At 38.8% G+C, this 14556-nt stretch overlaps 2 protein-coding genes across 3 annotated transcripts in view; one reads left to right on the top strand and one right to left on the bottom strand.

Annotated features, from left to right (window-relative positions):
* The first annotated feature begins 7485 nt into the window (after nucleotides 1-7485).
* Nucleotides 7486-12247, top strand: LOC115770251. 2 transcript variants are annotated; one of them, XM_030715463.1, is made up of 6 exons: nucleotides 7486-7531; nucleotides 10255-10772; nucleotides 10891-11021; nucleotides 11360-11556; nucleotides 11612-11739; nucleotides 11798-12247. In XM_030715463.1, exons 2-6 carry the CDS (start codon nucleotides 10339-10341, stop codon nucleotides 11835-11837), a joined length of 930 nt encoding a protein of 309 aa, XP_030571323.1. In that variant the 5' UTR covers nucleotides 7486-7531; nucleotides 10255-10338; the 3' UTR covers nucleotides 11838-12247. The 2 variants fall into 2 exon arrangements, with proteins under 2 accessions (XP_030571323.1, XP_030571324.1); XM_030715464.1 differs by having other exon boundaries at nucleotides 7500-7703.
* Nucleotides 12248-13050: 803 nt separating this feature from the next.
* Nucleotides 13051-14556, bottom strand: part of LOC115770312 — a 137010-nt gene continuing 135504 nt past the window's right edge. Inside the window, exons 3-5 of the mRNA XM_030715546.1 lie at nucleotides 13655-13780; nucleotides 13261-13584; nucleotides 13051-13200 (exon numbers count right to left, since the gene is read on the bottom strand). Of these exons, the coding sequence (XP_030571406.1) occupies nucleotides 13051-13200; nucleotides 13261-13584; nucleotides 13655-13717 (537 nt within the window). The 5' untranslated portion in view covers nucleotides 13718-13780. The remainder of the gene's footprint in view (nucleotides 13201-13260; nucleotides 13585-13654; nucleotides 13781-14556) is intronic.

Below are 14556 nucleotides of genomic sequence, written 5' to 3'. Positions count from 1 at the left end.
AGTATATAAAAAGCGTTATGTATACGACATGTGTGCTTGCTCTGGGTGTATTTCACTGTCTCAGCCCGTCTTTGTGTGCGTGCTGTATGTGCGTGTGTGTGTGTGTGTGTGTGAATGAAAAGTTTCTGAGCGGCTGTCACAGCCTAATAGGATAATAACGAGCCAAGGCAAGCGAAAGTTGTTGCGCCTGCAACTTCCAAATAAAATATGTAGCCAAACAATAAACGATGATAAGGGGCCAAAGAACGTGTCGTTTACTCAGCCTGATCCTAGCCCCAATGAAGCTCAGCCTTCTCATCCTGGTAGTCATTATGCCAGTTCACTTAGCTCTTGCCGCCGAATCGGTTGGCTGTCCGAAAGGACAACGCCCGCTGGAAAAACTGATAAGCAAACGACTTGCGGCAAACTGCGCGTATAATGCCCGGCATATACCCTCCTTCCCCAACCCCGCCCCGAAAAAGAAAATCAAATAGCACAAGTAAGAATAATGCAATCGGGTCCAACTGACCGGGTAATACTCCTTCACAGTTCTTAGATATTTTATGCTTGAAACAATATTTTGATTTCTTAAATGAAAATTATAAATATCGAGTAGCTCGCTTTTATACCAAGCAGAATTTGTTCAGTTATTGAATAGCTTATTATTGAAGAGCTTGAAAATCGTATTATAAATTTAAATATTTATAGCCAAGAAAGATATAAAATAAAAAGGATTAAATACTGTAATAAAACAAAAAAATGTACATAAATGTTTTTTTTTTAAGTTTTAATTTATTAAAAAAATGTTGTTTTAAGATTTTCCTGGAGATCAAAACTTGTTCAAAACTTATTTTGTTTAGTAAATTGAGAGTTTTACTGTTATTACTTATACCTAAGAGTTTTTGTGCTTGGTAGACGCTGCTTTATGCTTACTTTTAGTTATTTCTATTAGGTTTTAAGTATCGCGAGTTAAATTTTCGCTGATTCCAACATAAATTTAGTCTAACTCAACATAAATTTAGTCTTCATTCGCATAAGCAGACGTATAGCCAATATACCCATTATACTTAGTGAACGAGTATATAAAGACCCTGAAGTGATGCGATGCGATGCGGCTTTTCAGTTGCCCATATGCGCCGGACAGAGCAGGGCAGGGCTGGGTAAGGCAGGGCAGGGCAGGGCAGCGAAGGGGAGCTGGAGTTAGAGCCGTAGTCGAAGCCAGATAGGCGTTCCTTGTAGCTGCCAAATGGTAATTTATGGGCGGTGCGCTGCCAAAACTGGTAGGCGGCTTTAAAACTGTTGCTAAATCGTAGTTGAAAGCTGAACGGATGCTGCATACCAATGGCAAATTGAATTTGCCGCCAGTTCGGCCTAATGTCAGGGATAAAGCAATGATACGAACGGGTCTTTAGTGGCAAAATCCCCATTTGTGCACCATCTCAAAGGTGGCTTTAAAGGCTAAACTGCCAACAGGGAATTGACTATGTCACTGAAGGGTGTTTGGCTTAAACGAATGACCTTGCTGCCACAAGTCCAGCTTAAAGTATCACATATGCTTTTTAGGGTTTAAGAAACTAGAAATGTGCTTTTTGCGAAAGCCCCAAACAGATTTTGGTCGATGAGCCAAGTTATAAACGCAAGCGATAAAGCCGTGCTGTTAAAAATGAATAAAGCTACAAATATTTTATTTATTTTGGAGTGCTGCCTTTAGGATTACGAGTCTAAAAGTCTCTGCATACTATTCCTCGTTTTGCATAAGCAATATATATATTAGAAGTCATGCTAAAAAGTTTGATTTTTTACTACAATACAGACAAGTCCAGGCAATATGCACTCAATTCCCTGCTTGGGGAAGGCTAAGGTTACGAGCTAGTTCCTTTCACTATTTCTATTTAGCATTATACTCTATTTGTCTACCTTTTGCGCCCAGCCACAACTGCTGTTGGTTAAGAAATTCAACAGATTTTCCACTGATTACTGGTTTTCTCTGCACACACACACACGCACACATAGAGAGAGAGAGAGAGAGGGAGAGAGAAAATCATCTCGACAGCTGTACAAACAAGTCATAATTTGACGAGGAAATCGTTGCCATCGTTTCGCTTCCTGCTTCCTGTTTCCTGTACATGGTCCCTTTTCCGTTATTTAGCCGTTAGTAGGACCCCTAAACGTTCATTGTTCAAAAATCCAAAACGAGTTATTTCTCTAGCGAAGTCTTTTGCCACCCCTCAGCGCCCGCTTAAGTTGAGCACTCACATCTTCATTTCCCTATCCTGTTCATCAGCTGGCAAAATGTCGCTCATTTATTTTGATTACCTTTTCAGAGGCGAACGGGAAAAGCGCCAACAGATTTACTCAGCTATGCGTTTTTCATTTCTTCATTTCATTTCATTACGTTTTATTTTTGCAGCACATTTTTAATATACCCCAGACCATTTGTAGTTTTATCTAGAGCTTCTCCGGACTGCCTCGGGTAGGGGAGGTCGACTCCTTTTCGGCTTTGCTTGGTTCGGTTTCCTCTTGAATTTTAGTTAAGAGCTGAATCATGGCCATCAGCGTTGATGAGCTTTATTCCCCGGTGACACTTTTCGCTTCGTACAAATTTAGTGTGGCAAATTTTACACACTCACAATCTTACACACACACATACACACACACAATGGGCAGTGGGCAATAATAAAGTTGCTAGAACTGAGTTACTTTTGCCAGCCCTCGCCCTTGATCCCGCCTTAGTCCCGCCTTGGTCCTGGCTTGGTCCTGCTGGGGTTTGGCTTCCGTTTCGTCTTGATTTTTGGTTTGCCGTTGTTACCAACGAAATTCCATTATGAATCCTTGCTCATTGTTTTGTGCACTGTCGGTTTGTGGGTTTATCAAGGGCATGCCCTTCCGTTTGCCTACCCCTAATCGCCCGCACTGCCTGCCCCTGCCCCATGCTTCGCACTGCCGTCGCATACACAAAATTAATATTACAATTTTTGCGCTGGGCCTGGTAATGGGTTCGGGGCCCGGGGTTCTGTCATAAGAGTGAAATTATTTCAGAAAGCATATTTCAAAATGAAATTTTCTTGCGGCTTTCTGCTAAAACAAATGTTTGGCCTGGCCGAGCAATGGGGTCTGCCGGTTGCGGCGGGTGGCGCGGCAGGCATTCGGGCCTGTTTTATAATGAAATAAATTTCATTTGCTCATTGAGTCGACAAGCAGCCTGGCCGACATGTGTGGCCAGGCATGAAGACGTTGTGGAATTTGCATGCATGTTGCTCACCAAAGTAGGACGGGCGCATTAGGACGGACTTTAAGTTTGTGGCCTGGCCGTGTGCTCAACGCCACAGTTAAGGTATTAGGTCTCGGCCAAAATGAAATATGACATGGCTGACAAAAGGATGGCTGGCAGCGCGCATCTATTGCCTGCACACACACACACACACACACCCACACACAAACACACGTGTCGTCTGAACCAGGAGCTGGCAGCAGCAGAAACCACTAACAGCAGCATGAGCAGGAGCATTTGACCAGCTGACGAGCAACACCCAATAGCAAATATTTTGCTTCATGTTGCGCACTATCGCTGGCTATAACAAAAACATCTGCCCCCTCCGCCCCGTCACCGCTGAGTCCCTGTATACCAGCTGTCCAGCTGGCTGTGCATTAAATGCCACTCTGGCAGCCAGTTCGCTTTAGTTTCACTCATTTCCAGGACGATGAAGATGATGATGACTGACCATAAGGATGAGCACGAGGATGAGGATGACGATGACGGTGACGTCCGGAGCCAGCCAAGGAATGTTGCGTCTGTTTGTTTGTTCGTTCGTAGGAAGTGGAGCCAAATGCTGTTGCAGCAGGCATTGAAAATTTTCCAGCTTGTGTCTTCGTTGCGTCAGCGTCATAATTACACCCTGTAGCTTTAAAATGTTCGAAAGCGGGCATATTGTTTGCTCATTCATGTTAAGCATGCAATACATTCCAAAGGGGGAAAATATATAATTCAAATATATACATATATTGTATGTGTTCTATATCAGAGAATATGTTTCAAGTTTCTTCCAATTTTAATCAGATGAGAAATCAAAAACTTTCGTACAATAAATTTCGTTCAATTTTTCACGAATGCGGGAAAAATTTCAGAAAACGATGAATAACAATTTTTTGAAAAGGCTTCGAAAAGAGGATTAAAGACGAGAAGATAAAACGAAAATATAAATTTCCTAAGCTTAAACTTTTCTGTCCCTTTTTTCTACTCATAGAGATTGGATTTTACCATTTTGATTAAATGAATTTTTACAAAGATCAGATGGTAAATCAAAAACTTTCAAAAAACCTTTTACCGCCAATTTTTCACAGTTACGGGTGGAATTTTCCGAAAACTCCCACATAGCTTTGCATTGATCAGTCTTCTATATATAGAATATATAGAACCGATATTGTATGCAGGTTTTTTTTACATTTGGAAAATTCCCTATATTTTCAATTTCTAAATATTTTCTAAAATATAAAAACTTCCGCTATTCATCCAAATATCAAATGACATGCTTGTGCTTAACCTCTCACCCATATTTTGAGTTACTTTGCATTTGATCAAGGGGTATTTTCCAGTCAAACACACGCCACTTGAGCTCTGCAGCTTGTCTTAAAGATAAACAAGTCGACATTTTGACAACCTAAATACGTGCTGGTAACAGGATGCGGCTAATGTGGCACTGGATATGACTTCAGCTGTTCATCTGGCTGCCGTTTTATGGAAAGTTCCATAAACTTTCCACAAATTATCGAAATCAACTTTCAGGCTTAAAGTTTGGTATATGCCTGCAATTTATATGTAAATTTGATTAAGAAAACACTGCAAGGCAGTTGTTATGCGACTTGGTTTTCTCTGATCCCAAACCAGCCGCAGCCTCCCTCCCTACCGCCACGCCCCTCTTTTCACGCTTGTCGTAAGTAATTGAAAGAAAAAATATGCATTTGACCAGCGTCGTCCTTTCGCTTAACTAATGTAATTTAAAATGGACGAGTGGCAAATTACTTGGCCTTAAAAACGCGCTGGCCCGCATATCCCCAGACTTCCCCTTGCCCGTCTCCCGCCACCCGCCACCCTTCACCCGCAGACTGAAATGCCGTTGCGTAAATTGCCCGGCGCAAATCCCTTGAAAACAAAAATTGTTAAAATAAATTGTGTGGGCACTCGCAAATTGGTTTGGCTTTATGCTTGGCTTAATTTGTAATTCAAATGTTCTACGCGAATGTTTGTTAAATGCGAACAGCGCGATCTGGCAACGCCAAGGATCGCTAACAAGTGCAGTGTGGTAAAACTCAAGGGAACTGTTTACACTGTTTGAAGTATATAATGCCTATATGTATTAATACCTGAACCTCTCTATGCGTTTCTCATTAATTCAAGCATGTTTTCAATAATTTTTATTTGTATTTTAATTAACATCAGGGGAGTTTGTCAGCACGTGTAAGAAAGTGAGATAGAGAAAGTTTATAGCTGGGATTTTATCAAGTGGAGCTGTGAAAATAGAGGGTTAATTTATTTTATTTTATAATATAGTATACAAGCGAGTATACCTCGGCCTTGCCCGTGGCACGTATAAAATTTATTCTTTCAAAGACCTGCGAACAACGTTTGAATTGGTTTAAAAATAAATATTAACATTCGGAGTCGGAGGTGAAAGTCAATAGATAGAATCCAATTCATTTAGAGTTTTGATATACAGATATATTTATATGCAGCTTGTATTAAGACAGATGAACTTAGACTTTGAGATCAATTCAACTGCCAGTCAAAATTAGAAATATATATTTAAGCTCAAAGTTGTGAGCCGTTTCCTATAAATAGCTACACTTTGACTTTGTCTTGGTTTAAATTATATCAGATATCTTATTTCGGACATGAGATACCTGTCAGCTTCATCCAATTAAAACATGGTCTATAATTATAGATATAACAAAACGATGCGCATGTTTTTTCTTCTTAAATTTCCCAATTAGCAATAATAAAGTTTATGAGACCTGAGCAGTCGCTGGAGAGCTACTTTCTTTAATCAAGCCACTTAAGTTCTATAAAAAATAGAACATAATTCTGTAAAATGCTGCCTACACACCCAGCTGCTGGCTATATGCAAAGAAATGTGTTTTCTTTTTTTCTGTTCTTTTCTTTTTTTTCACAGGAAAAATGGCCAATAAAACTGTCATCAAAAAGTTGTAAAGCAATGAAAAGAATTGAGAGAGTACGAGAAGAAAAAAAAAATGAGAAAAAAAAACAGAAAAATAACAATTGAGAAATTGAGAAGAGCTGGAAGGCAAAAGTTTCGCCGCCAGCTTTTGTACGAAAATGTATTAATAAATAATCGTAGATTTATGTTGCATATACACAAAAGCGATTTACATTTAAGGAAATGCACCCTTCCCCCTCGGAATTTTGTTGCAAATTATTTTGCACTCAATCAATTTGTGCTTAACTTGAGCGCAAATATCAGGCGACTATATGTATATATATATATGTGTGTTCTATATATATCAAAGTATTTATTTTTTGGCATTTTCGCTCGGGTCGCTTTTGTTATTGTTGTTAAAAAGTTTGCTCCACTCATAATTCCCGATTGCTCTTTTGTTCAATTCTGTAAAAGGGGGCGCCGGTGGGCCATGCCGCGCTTGATAGGGGGTGCGTGTGAAAAGGAGGGGGGGTTCGGGGGGGGGGGGTTGGTAAAACCAGCAGCCCGCATTGGCAAGTTGTTTTACGCAACATTTGCTGTGGCCAAGAAGCCCCAAAAGACCAAGAAGCAGCAAAGCCCAATGCCAACTTCAACTGAAAAGATGACTCGAACGTCTGTTTTCTTTACTTCTTTCCCTTTTTTTTCGCTAATTGGAAAAGTTGCAAGTTGTGCGGGCTGCGGTATGTGGGTAGCCCTCCCCCTTCACCGCATTTTATTCGCTAAATGTGCTCATCTGATGTTTTCAAGTTCTGAATATCCTAGTGACTGGCTGTCCATGGCGGCTTTTATGGCATTTGGAATGCTTATTAGCAGCTGACACGGCGTCAAAGTTTATAAAGCATGAGATTTTACACTCGTAATTGCCCATTAGACCACACTTGGTGGGCTAGACGAAAAATATATATATATTTGTATATATATAGATGTATATGTTTGTCTGGCTGTGATGGGCTCTGATGCCCCTTAAGCTGCGTCTTCCTGCGCTCTATGCCATTGTAATTACAATAACCGAATGACTTATATTTTGTGGCAAATGCCTGGCATCCGTTGCCCGTTGCTCGGTGCCCGTTGTCCGTTGTCTGTTGCCCATCGTAGCTGATAATTTTGGCTTCCAGGCGTTCCCTAAGACCAGAAACCCCGTGCCTAAGACTAAGATCCCATTAGAGCGCCTGCGCGCTCTGAGCGAATCGAATAGTGGGAAATTTTTGTGTGTGTTTTCCTTTGGTTTTCCCTGTCAGCAGGACCAACTGGCAAAAGGTGTTCAATTCGGTTAGTCAGTCGACTGCCTCAAATGGCCGCGTGTGGCAGACAAAAGCGCATGAAAAATTCATGAGGGAAAAGTGCGTCATTATTATCAACACAACATCATCATCATCATCGTCAGCAACATCGTCGCTGTTGTCTGAATCGAACGTTGAGCGGCCAATGAACGGCTTTCAAATACCCAAAACATAGAGCCCTAGTGAGACCTAGTACAACAGAAAAGCACGTCGTTAGGTGCTGCGAGCCAAGGTGTGTGTGGGCGAGTGTGTGTGTGTGTGGTTGTATGTGTGCGTGTATCGAGTATGTGGACAAGTGGCTAACCAAATACTTGACTTTCAGTTTGTGTAGTTTCCATAAAAATAAAAGAGAAATTTGAAAATGCAGACACTCAAAAAGCTGCCATTCAAATTGAATGGCAAATCGAAAAGTGCTTGACAAACGAGCGTAGCAAAAACAACAATATATGGGACAAGTGTGTGTGTGTGTGTGCGGTCAAAGGCAATACAAATACACAAGTGTTTCGCTCTCAATACACAACATACACAATAAATATGCGACACTATATATACGTATATATATATGCTTAGTATATAAACCATGTCACACAAAGAGGATATCTTGATTATTTGGCCATTCGATTCGGTTGTCCTCCCCCTAACCCTATCTCGAAATCGCGCCTGGCATCGCCTGTTCGTGAAACGAACTCAAGTATCTTTGAAATTTTTAACTACAAATTAGTTTTTGTGCGATATTCCCGCTTACCGTTTCGCTTGAATTGCGACAACTTTACGCATTGCATACTTTGCGGCGCGCACAAATAGCTATCATTTTGCAAGTTTCTTTCTGCTATTTAAGATAAGTTGGCCCACACACACGCACACACACAGAGACTGAGAAATGTTATTGAAGTTTAACTCTTGTTTGTAATAAAATAAAAACATTTATAACCGCAAAAGTTTTGCCTAGCATCAATTCTGAGTTAATTTTGCATAACAAAAAAGTTTATATTTTCGTTTCAGGCTCATAGCTTTGAGTGTGTGTGTGCCTGAGTGTGTGTGTGCGTGTGCGTGTGTTTCGCATTCGCCACAACAATGCCACAATATTTCTCATGTGTAAATTAAATGAAATTTCAGTAATTTATTCGCATGGAATTAATTGAATTCAACGAAAATTGCATTCACTCCGTGGACATGATGAATATTTTTTAATGGCATTTTTCGTAATTGATTTCAAACTGCAAGTCAAATTTTGACAGCATATTAAATTAACAGATATGCGCTGCAAAATCACATAAGGTAGCATGCGATATGCGATAATATCAAATTCCATATAGAAAATTACAAGCAGCTGTCTATGGACTGCGTTTATTTAAGAGGGAAATGCTTTCCATTTTGATATCATCTGTTTAATCGGTTGGCTAATCGTTGTATGCAGACCTTAAGCTGCTTACATGATGTTGTTGGGCTTAGAAGAAGATTGCGCGACGTCAGGTTTGCTTTAATCCTTTTTTTATTTAGCTGTCAGAGATTTGCGGACATCAAAAGCTGATGATAATAACAACAAGAACCTGTGCAACCGCAATACTCTATACACAATGAAATAAGAGCTAAAAACATGTGCTAGACTTTGAGTTTGAGGTTTCCAGCTTAAATTAGGTCTACAGAAAAAAAATTTAAAGAGACAGACAGATTAAAAGCCAATATACTTTATATTCCCTTGAAAAGAAGAGTACATTTAAATATTGTACTTTTTGCAAAATGAATCAAAATATAATAAGACAAAATTTAGAACTATATTTAAACAGACAAGCCGACCAAATACTAATATTTTTTTACTATTATTCCGACTGAATACATATATATTATTATGTTATATCATATCTAGGCAGTCAGGCAGATCATAAAACCTATATTACCTATATAATGCATTCGAGTAGCGAACAGTTTGGACTACTAAATTAGACTTTAATCGGAATGAAATCATAAACGATATCAAAATAAAACCAGGCAATATCTGTTTTAATATATTTATGTGCTTACAGCAGATTTACCCAGTTACCCAGTTTTCTTTAAGTAGTCATATTCAATTACCTTTCTCCCTTTCGCAGTTCTCAGATAAAACAATCATATGCGATTTAATGCGAGCTCTGTAAACTTGAGCCTGTCTCTCATTCTCTCAAATATGCCCAACTCTTTTCCTTTATCGTACTCTGGCCTGACTATGCGTTCTTTAAGCAATCAAATAAATACATAAATTTATAAAATCATAAAATGCCTGCCTAAAAGTATGCTTTATGCAGTTAAATGGAGTATTGTGGGAGATTTTCGGAACAGCTTTAGGCAGGCGTCAGTTATTAATTCGGTTATGGAAAAGTACATATTAATTAAGTTGTGCAACAGTAAAATTGCATGCATATTCAATACACGCATGCACTAAGCTGATATTTAATTTTATTATACACAATTAATTGGTCGAAATGGCAGAGAAAAGGGGTTTGCATTCGAAATAGAATGGAACCCAATTAAATATGCGCCACAAAAGTATGCTATGAAAAACAAAAATAGCAATTGAAACAGAAACAGTTTTCCATGCGGTGTAGGCGGGACGGGGCGGTGTGGGCAGTAGGATTAGGCCAGGCACACCGAAAAGTATGCTGGCGCCGTAATGCGGTAAAATTAGGCTGAATGTCATTTTCCGAAATTCATGCGGCAGTTACATAAAAGCCCATTAAAGACCCTTGGCCACTGGGCGTGGCATAGTTTATGGCATTTTAATCATTTAACAACGCTTTGGTTTGCAGTCAACATGCAAATTGCTGGGCGAGCTACGGAACAAACCAAACAGACCGAACCGAAGCCAGGAATACAATAAAAATTGCCTATAAATGGGCGGAAGGGCAGAACCTAAGGGAGTTAGGCTTGCGCCAGCGACTGTGGGCGTGGGCATGGGTGCGAGTGTACTCAATGCCAATGGCATGAATATAGTCGTACGCACAAGGACAGCAGCAAAGAGAAGGACAGCAACAGCAGGAGGAGGAGGAGGAGTAGCAGCAGCATCAGCAACCGGAACGTCAGTCAAACAGAACAACAACAAAGCGAAACTTCCGCATAGGATGCGAGGAAACGGAAGTTATTTTGGTCGTTTAAACGTACGGATCTATCTCATCTATTTGTGCTGCTATCTGCTGCTGATAATGGCAGCAGCTGGCAGCAACAATGTGGTAAATGGACTCAAATGCTACTGCAATCCCAAGGAATGCGATGTCATACGCGCCCTAGACTGCCCCGGCAAGGGCCTAATGCTCTGGGATCCCTGCCAGTAAGTTACACTCGACTCCACATAAATATCATTCATTTTATGCGATTCGGTTCGATTCGTATTCGCATGTGTGTGTGTGTTTGTGTGTACTTGCTCTAATTCTATATTCAATGTGCAGATGCTGTCGCATTTGCGCCAAAACTCTCGGCGAATCCTGCGGCGGACCCGGCGGCTTTTCCGGCCAATGCGAGCCGCCCCTTCAGTGTGTCACCAAATTGCCCATTAGCAGCGGCTTGGGCGTGTGCATGGGTAAGCAGCGAGTGCAAATATTAACTCATAAATAAATATGAATAGCTAATTCCAATATGCAAATACGAAACGGGTTTAACGTTTAGATAAACATAATAACATTCCATTTACCAACTACCATTAAATATACTAAGCGATAATCCATGATTAAGCGCAGAACAGAGAATAAAGAAATTTCTATAAGCAAATAAAGTTAATGAAATTGGAAAATTGGAAATTAGGTTAAAATTGAATAAACTGCGCTTTTGCATATTTATATTTTAGCCTGAATATACTTCATAGACATACGCGTCTAATATATGGCCCATAATCAATTGGTGTTGCTTTTCTTCCGCCAGATTTGCAACACCTGACAGCGCTGACATTTAATCAGCTTAGCAACTGCACGCAGAACGAGTCCATTGTCTTGGAGCCGGGCTGCGAGATAACCAATAAACGCTGCCAATGCTGGCCCTCGATGCGCACCTGTCTTAGCCAGTTGTCCAGGGATGGCGGCTCGCCAAGCAATTCCCGTTGGCATTTCAAAAATCTCGAGGTATATTCGTATATAACATATCTCTCTGGTGACAATCATTAATATTTCTTTGCAGGACTGCCAATTGAATTTGCAAAATCTCATTAAACTCGAATTGGAATTCGATGAAGACTATAAAATCTCACCGAGCAAATTTACATACAAAAAGCTGCGCAGAAAGCGAAAATCGTTGAGAAAACGCCTGTGAGTTAACACATTTTATATAATTTAATTATATTCATTTAAATTCTATTCCGTGCAGCATCATTTTGGAGGATGGCGACACCTCGCAGGCCATATAAAAGTCTCTCTTTCTCATAAATACAATTCTTGTACAGATAGTAATGCTTACTTCTATGAAATGTGGCTAATATAAATATGATGATAATAAACAGCATATGCATATACAAATACAAACAAACATATAAATATAAATACATATACATATACATATATATATATATATATATATATATACATACGTGCATGCATCGGGTATGGCAAATATAAACTATTTATTGTATGTAATCCCTAAGACATTTGTTACTTTATTGTTTTTAACAAAATATGTGCGCATACATAATGTATATAATATACATTGCGAATTTCTATTCCTAAACTAAAGACAAAACAAACAAGCAAACAAAAATAACTAAACAATAAAATTAAAAGCATTTTACGAATGTTTTTGCTTTCAAAAATAATGCGATTATGGCAAAGCATCGAAAATTGAAATTAAAATTGAAATAGATATATATATATATATATATATATACTATACATATACATGCATATATATGGCCTAAAATGGATGTGTTATATTTTTTGGGTGCGCTTTTGTAGTTTCTTATGTACAAGCTTTTTAAATTAATTATTTAAATATAACTTGAAATGTTACAATAGTTGTTGTTCCTGGTGATCTGTACTAATTTTAAAAAGTTTAGGCTCTAGAACTGAATGTTTTTTGTTCTATAGTACACTAAAAAACTATTTCTTCAATAAATTTCGCTGCTTGTAAAACTTTTTTTCATTTCAATTTCGCGCCAATGTCAACTATGCTGATAAGCTGATTGCTATGGAAAAAGTTACCCGTTTCACAGTTGCGGTTAAGGCAAAAAAACGTATGCGCTTTACAACACTGAAGAAATTCCTGCTACAATTCGCCGCGCCACAGCCTCAAAGTACACAGATTCATTCGCCGCTACAAACACACATTGCATACTTTTAGGCTTTCCGACTTATATCAAATCTGTTTTGCGCGTAAGTTGAACACCCTGTTCTTAAAGAAAATGGATGAATGGCTTTAACTCGGGCATTAGAAGACAACTTGTACTCTATAAATAAAGTATATATGCTATTGATCGGATTCAACAGCCAAGACGATCTGGCCATATCTATCAAAGCCGTTTCAAAATAGTCAAAAATCCCGCTTCTGTTCTTTATTATGCTAAGCGTTTGTTTTTGTAAGAGTATATGCATGTCTGTACTCATAAAATGTTTAAGAAGAAGCACATTTCAATGGATGATTTTGCCGACAACAAGGACATCGGCAACAACATCATCAGCTTTTATTATTTTCAGTCGTAGCAGATATGTCAATTCGGGCAAATTTGGTGGCAGTTCATCGGCAAGTATCGTATAGTTGCGTATTGCATAGAGCTTCTTCTAATATTAAAACTTGGGTATTACAATATATTATCTAATAAAAAAGCAATTTGTACTCACGCCGCGAAGTGGACATTTTTTGGGTAAATTGCTAACACTTTGAATACGTTTAAAGAACTTTCCGTAAATATTGTTGCCGTAGATGGAGCCCAGAAACTTGCAGCCATCGAGTTTATTGTTCGCTAGGTTTAGTTTGCTATTATCCTTTTTGAGCAGATCCATTTGAAAGACTATGCTGAACTCATTCTGGGTTTCGTATAGACTGAAAAAAACAGATACGGCGGGAGCAACGCGCTTACGGTGCAGGATACAGGTTAGTTCTTTCCCAATTGTGGGATCAACAATAACACAGGTAAAGTTGTGCAGCTCTATTGTAAAGGGTCGCTGTGGGAGGTAAGAAAAACTATTAAATGTAATCCCTAATGAGATAATATAAATCAAATTCGATGCCCACCTTGCCTTGAGCAAGGCTCCACAGAGTGAGAAATAGCGGCCACTGCCAAGCGCGATAATCCATTTTGTTTGGCAAAAAGACTCCGTTTAAACAGCTCAACGCAGCCGGTTTTATAGAATGGGAAAGCTAAAAAACGACAACAAATAAATAAAATTCATTTTAATAGAGCAAAATTATAATGAATGTAATGTATATTTAATATCTATATTGATAAGCAACGAAATTAATTGTTCAATGCATCATTAACATTTGTCGTTTCGTTAGTTGTTTCTTTTTTTTAACAAAACAAGGGTTAATTTTAATTTATGGAACGAAATTGTGAGAAAGCTTCTGAGTCCATTCCATCCGATAGCTACAGAGAATTTCAATCAGAAATATTTGTTGGATTAGCTGGGTTAAGACTTTAAGGCACAATTTGTGAATATAATTTTAAAATATTAAAAGCCAGGTTCTAAAATTCCGGAATAACCGTTTCACATTTTATCCTTTTTACGGAAATCCTTTAGCAGCATTTCGTACGAAAATCGTTTTGCAACACTAGGGGAAATTTCTGAAACATTGCGCGCCTCAATTTAAATTAAATTCGCCGTGCCTATTCAGATATTGAATCATACGATATATTGCAGTAGGACAAATTGTGGAACTATTTTATGTTGATTCCCTGAGCCCAATAAAAAGGAGTAAAAGTCCATAGACTATTAAATTGCAATTAAACTTGTTTGTTATCAAATATGGTTTGCCCTTCATTCCATTCCCTTACCATCCCTTAAATATATCTCTTTTCGAAAAGAATTAGGTGAGCAGATTCTCGGGGAGCATATATACAATACGAATGTTGTGTAGTGTAGTGGTATGTGAGACTAGAATCAACTTTGCTGTTGATGCTCATCTTGAATTTATAT

The sequence above is a fragment of the Drosophila novamexicana genome, unplaced genomic scaffold, assembly GCF_003285875.2.
Source record: "Drosophila novamexicana strain 15010-1031.04,08,12 unplaced genomic scaffold, DnovRS2.1 tig00004555-arrow-pilon, whole genome shotgun sequence".
NCBI classification, from domain to species: domain Eukaryota; kingdom Metazoa; phylum Arthropoda; class Insecta; order Diptera; family Drosophilidae; genus Drosophila; species Drosophila novamexicana.
This window is presented reverse-complemented; position numbering and strand designations above follow the sequence as displayed.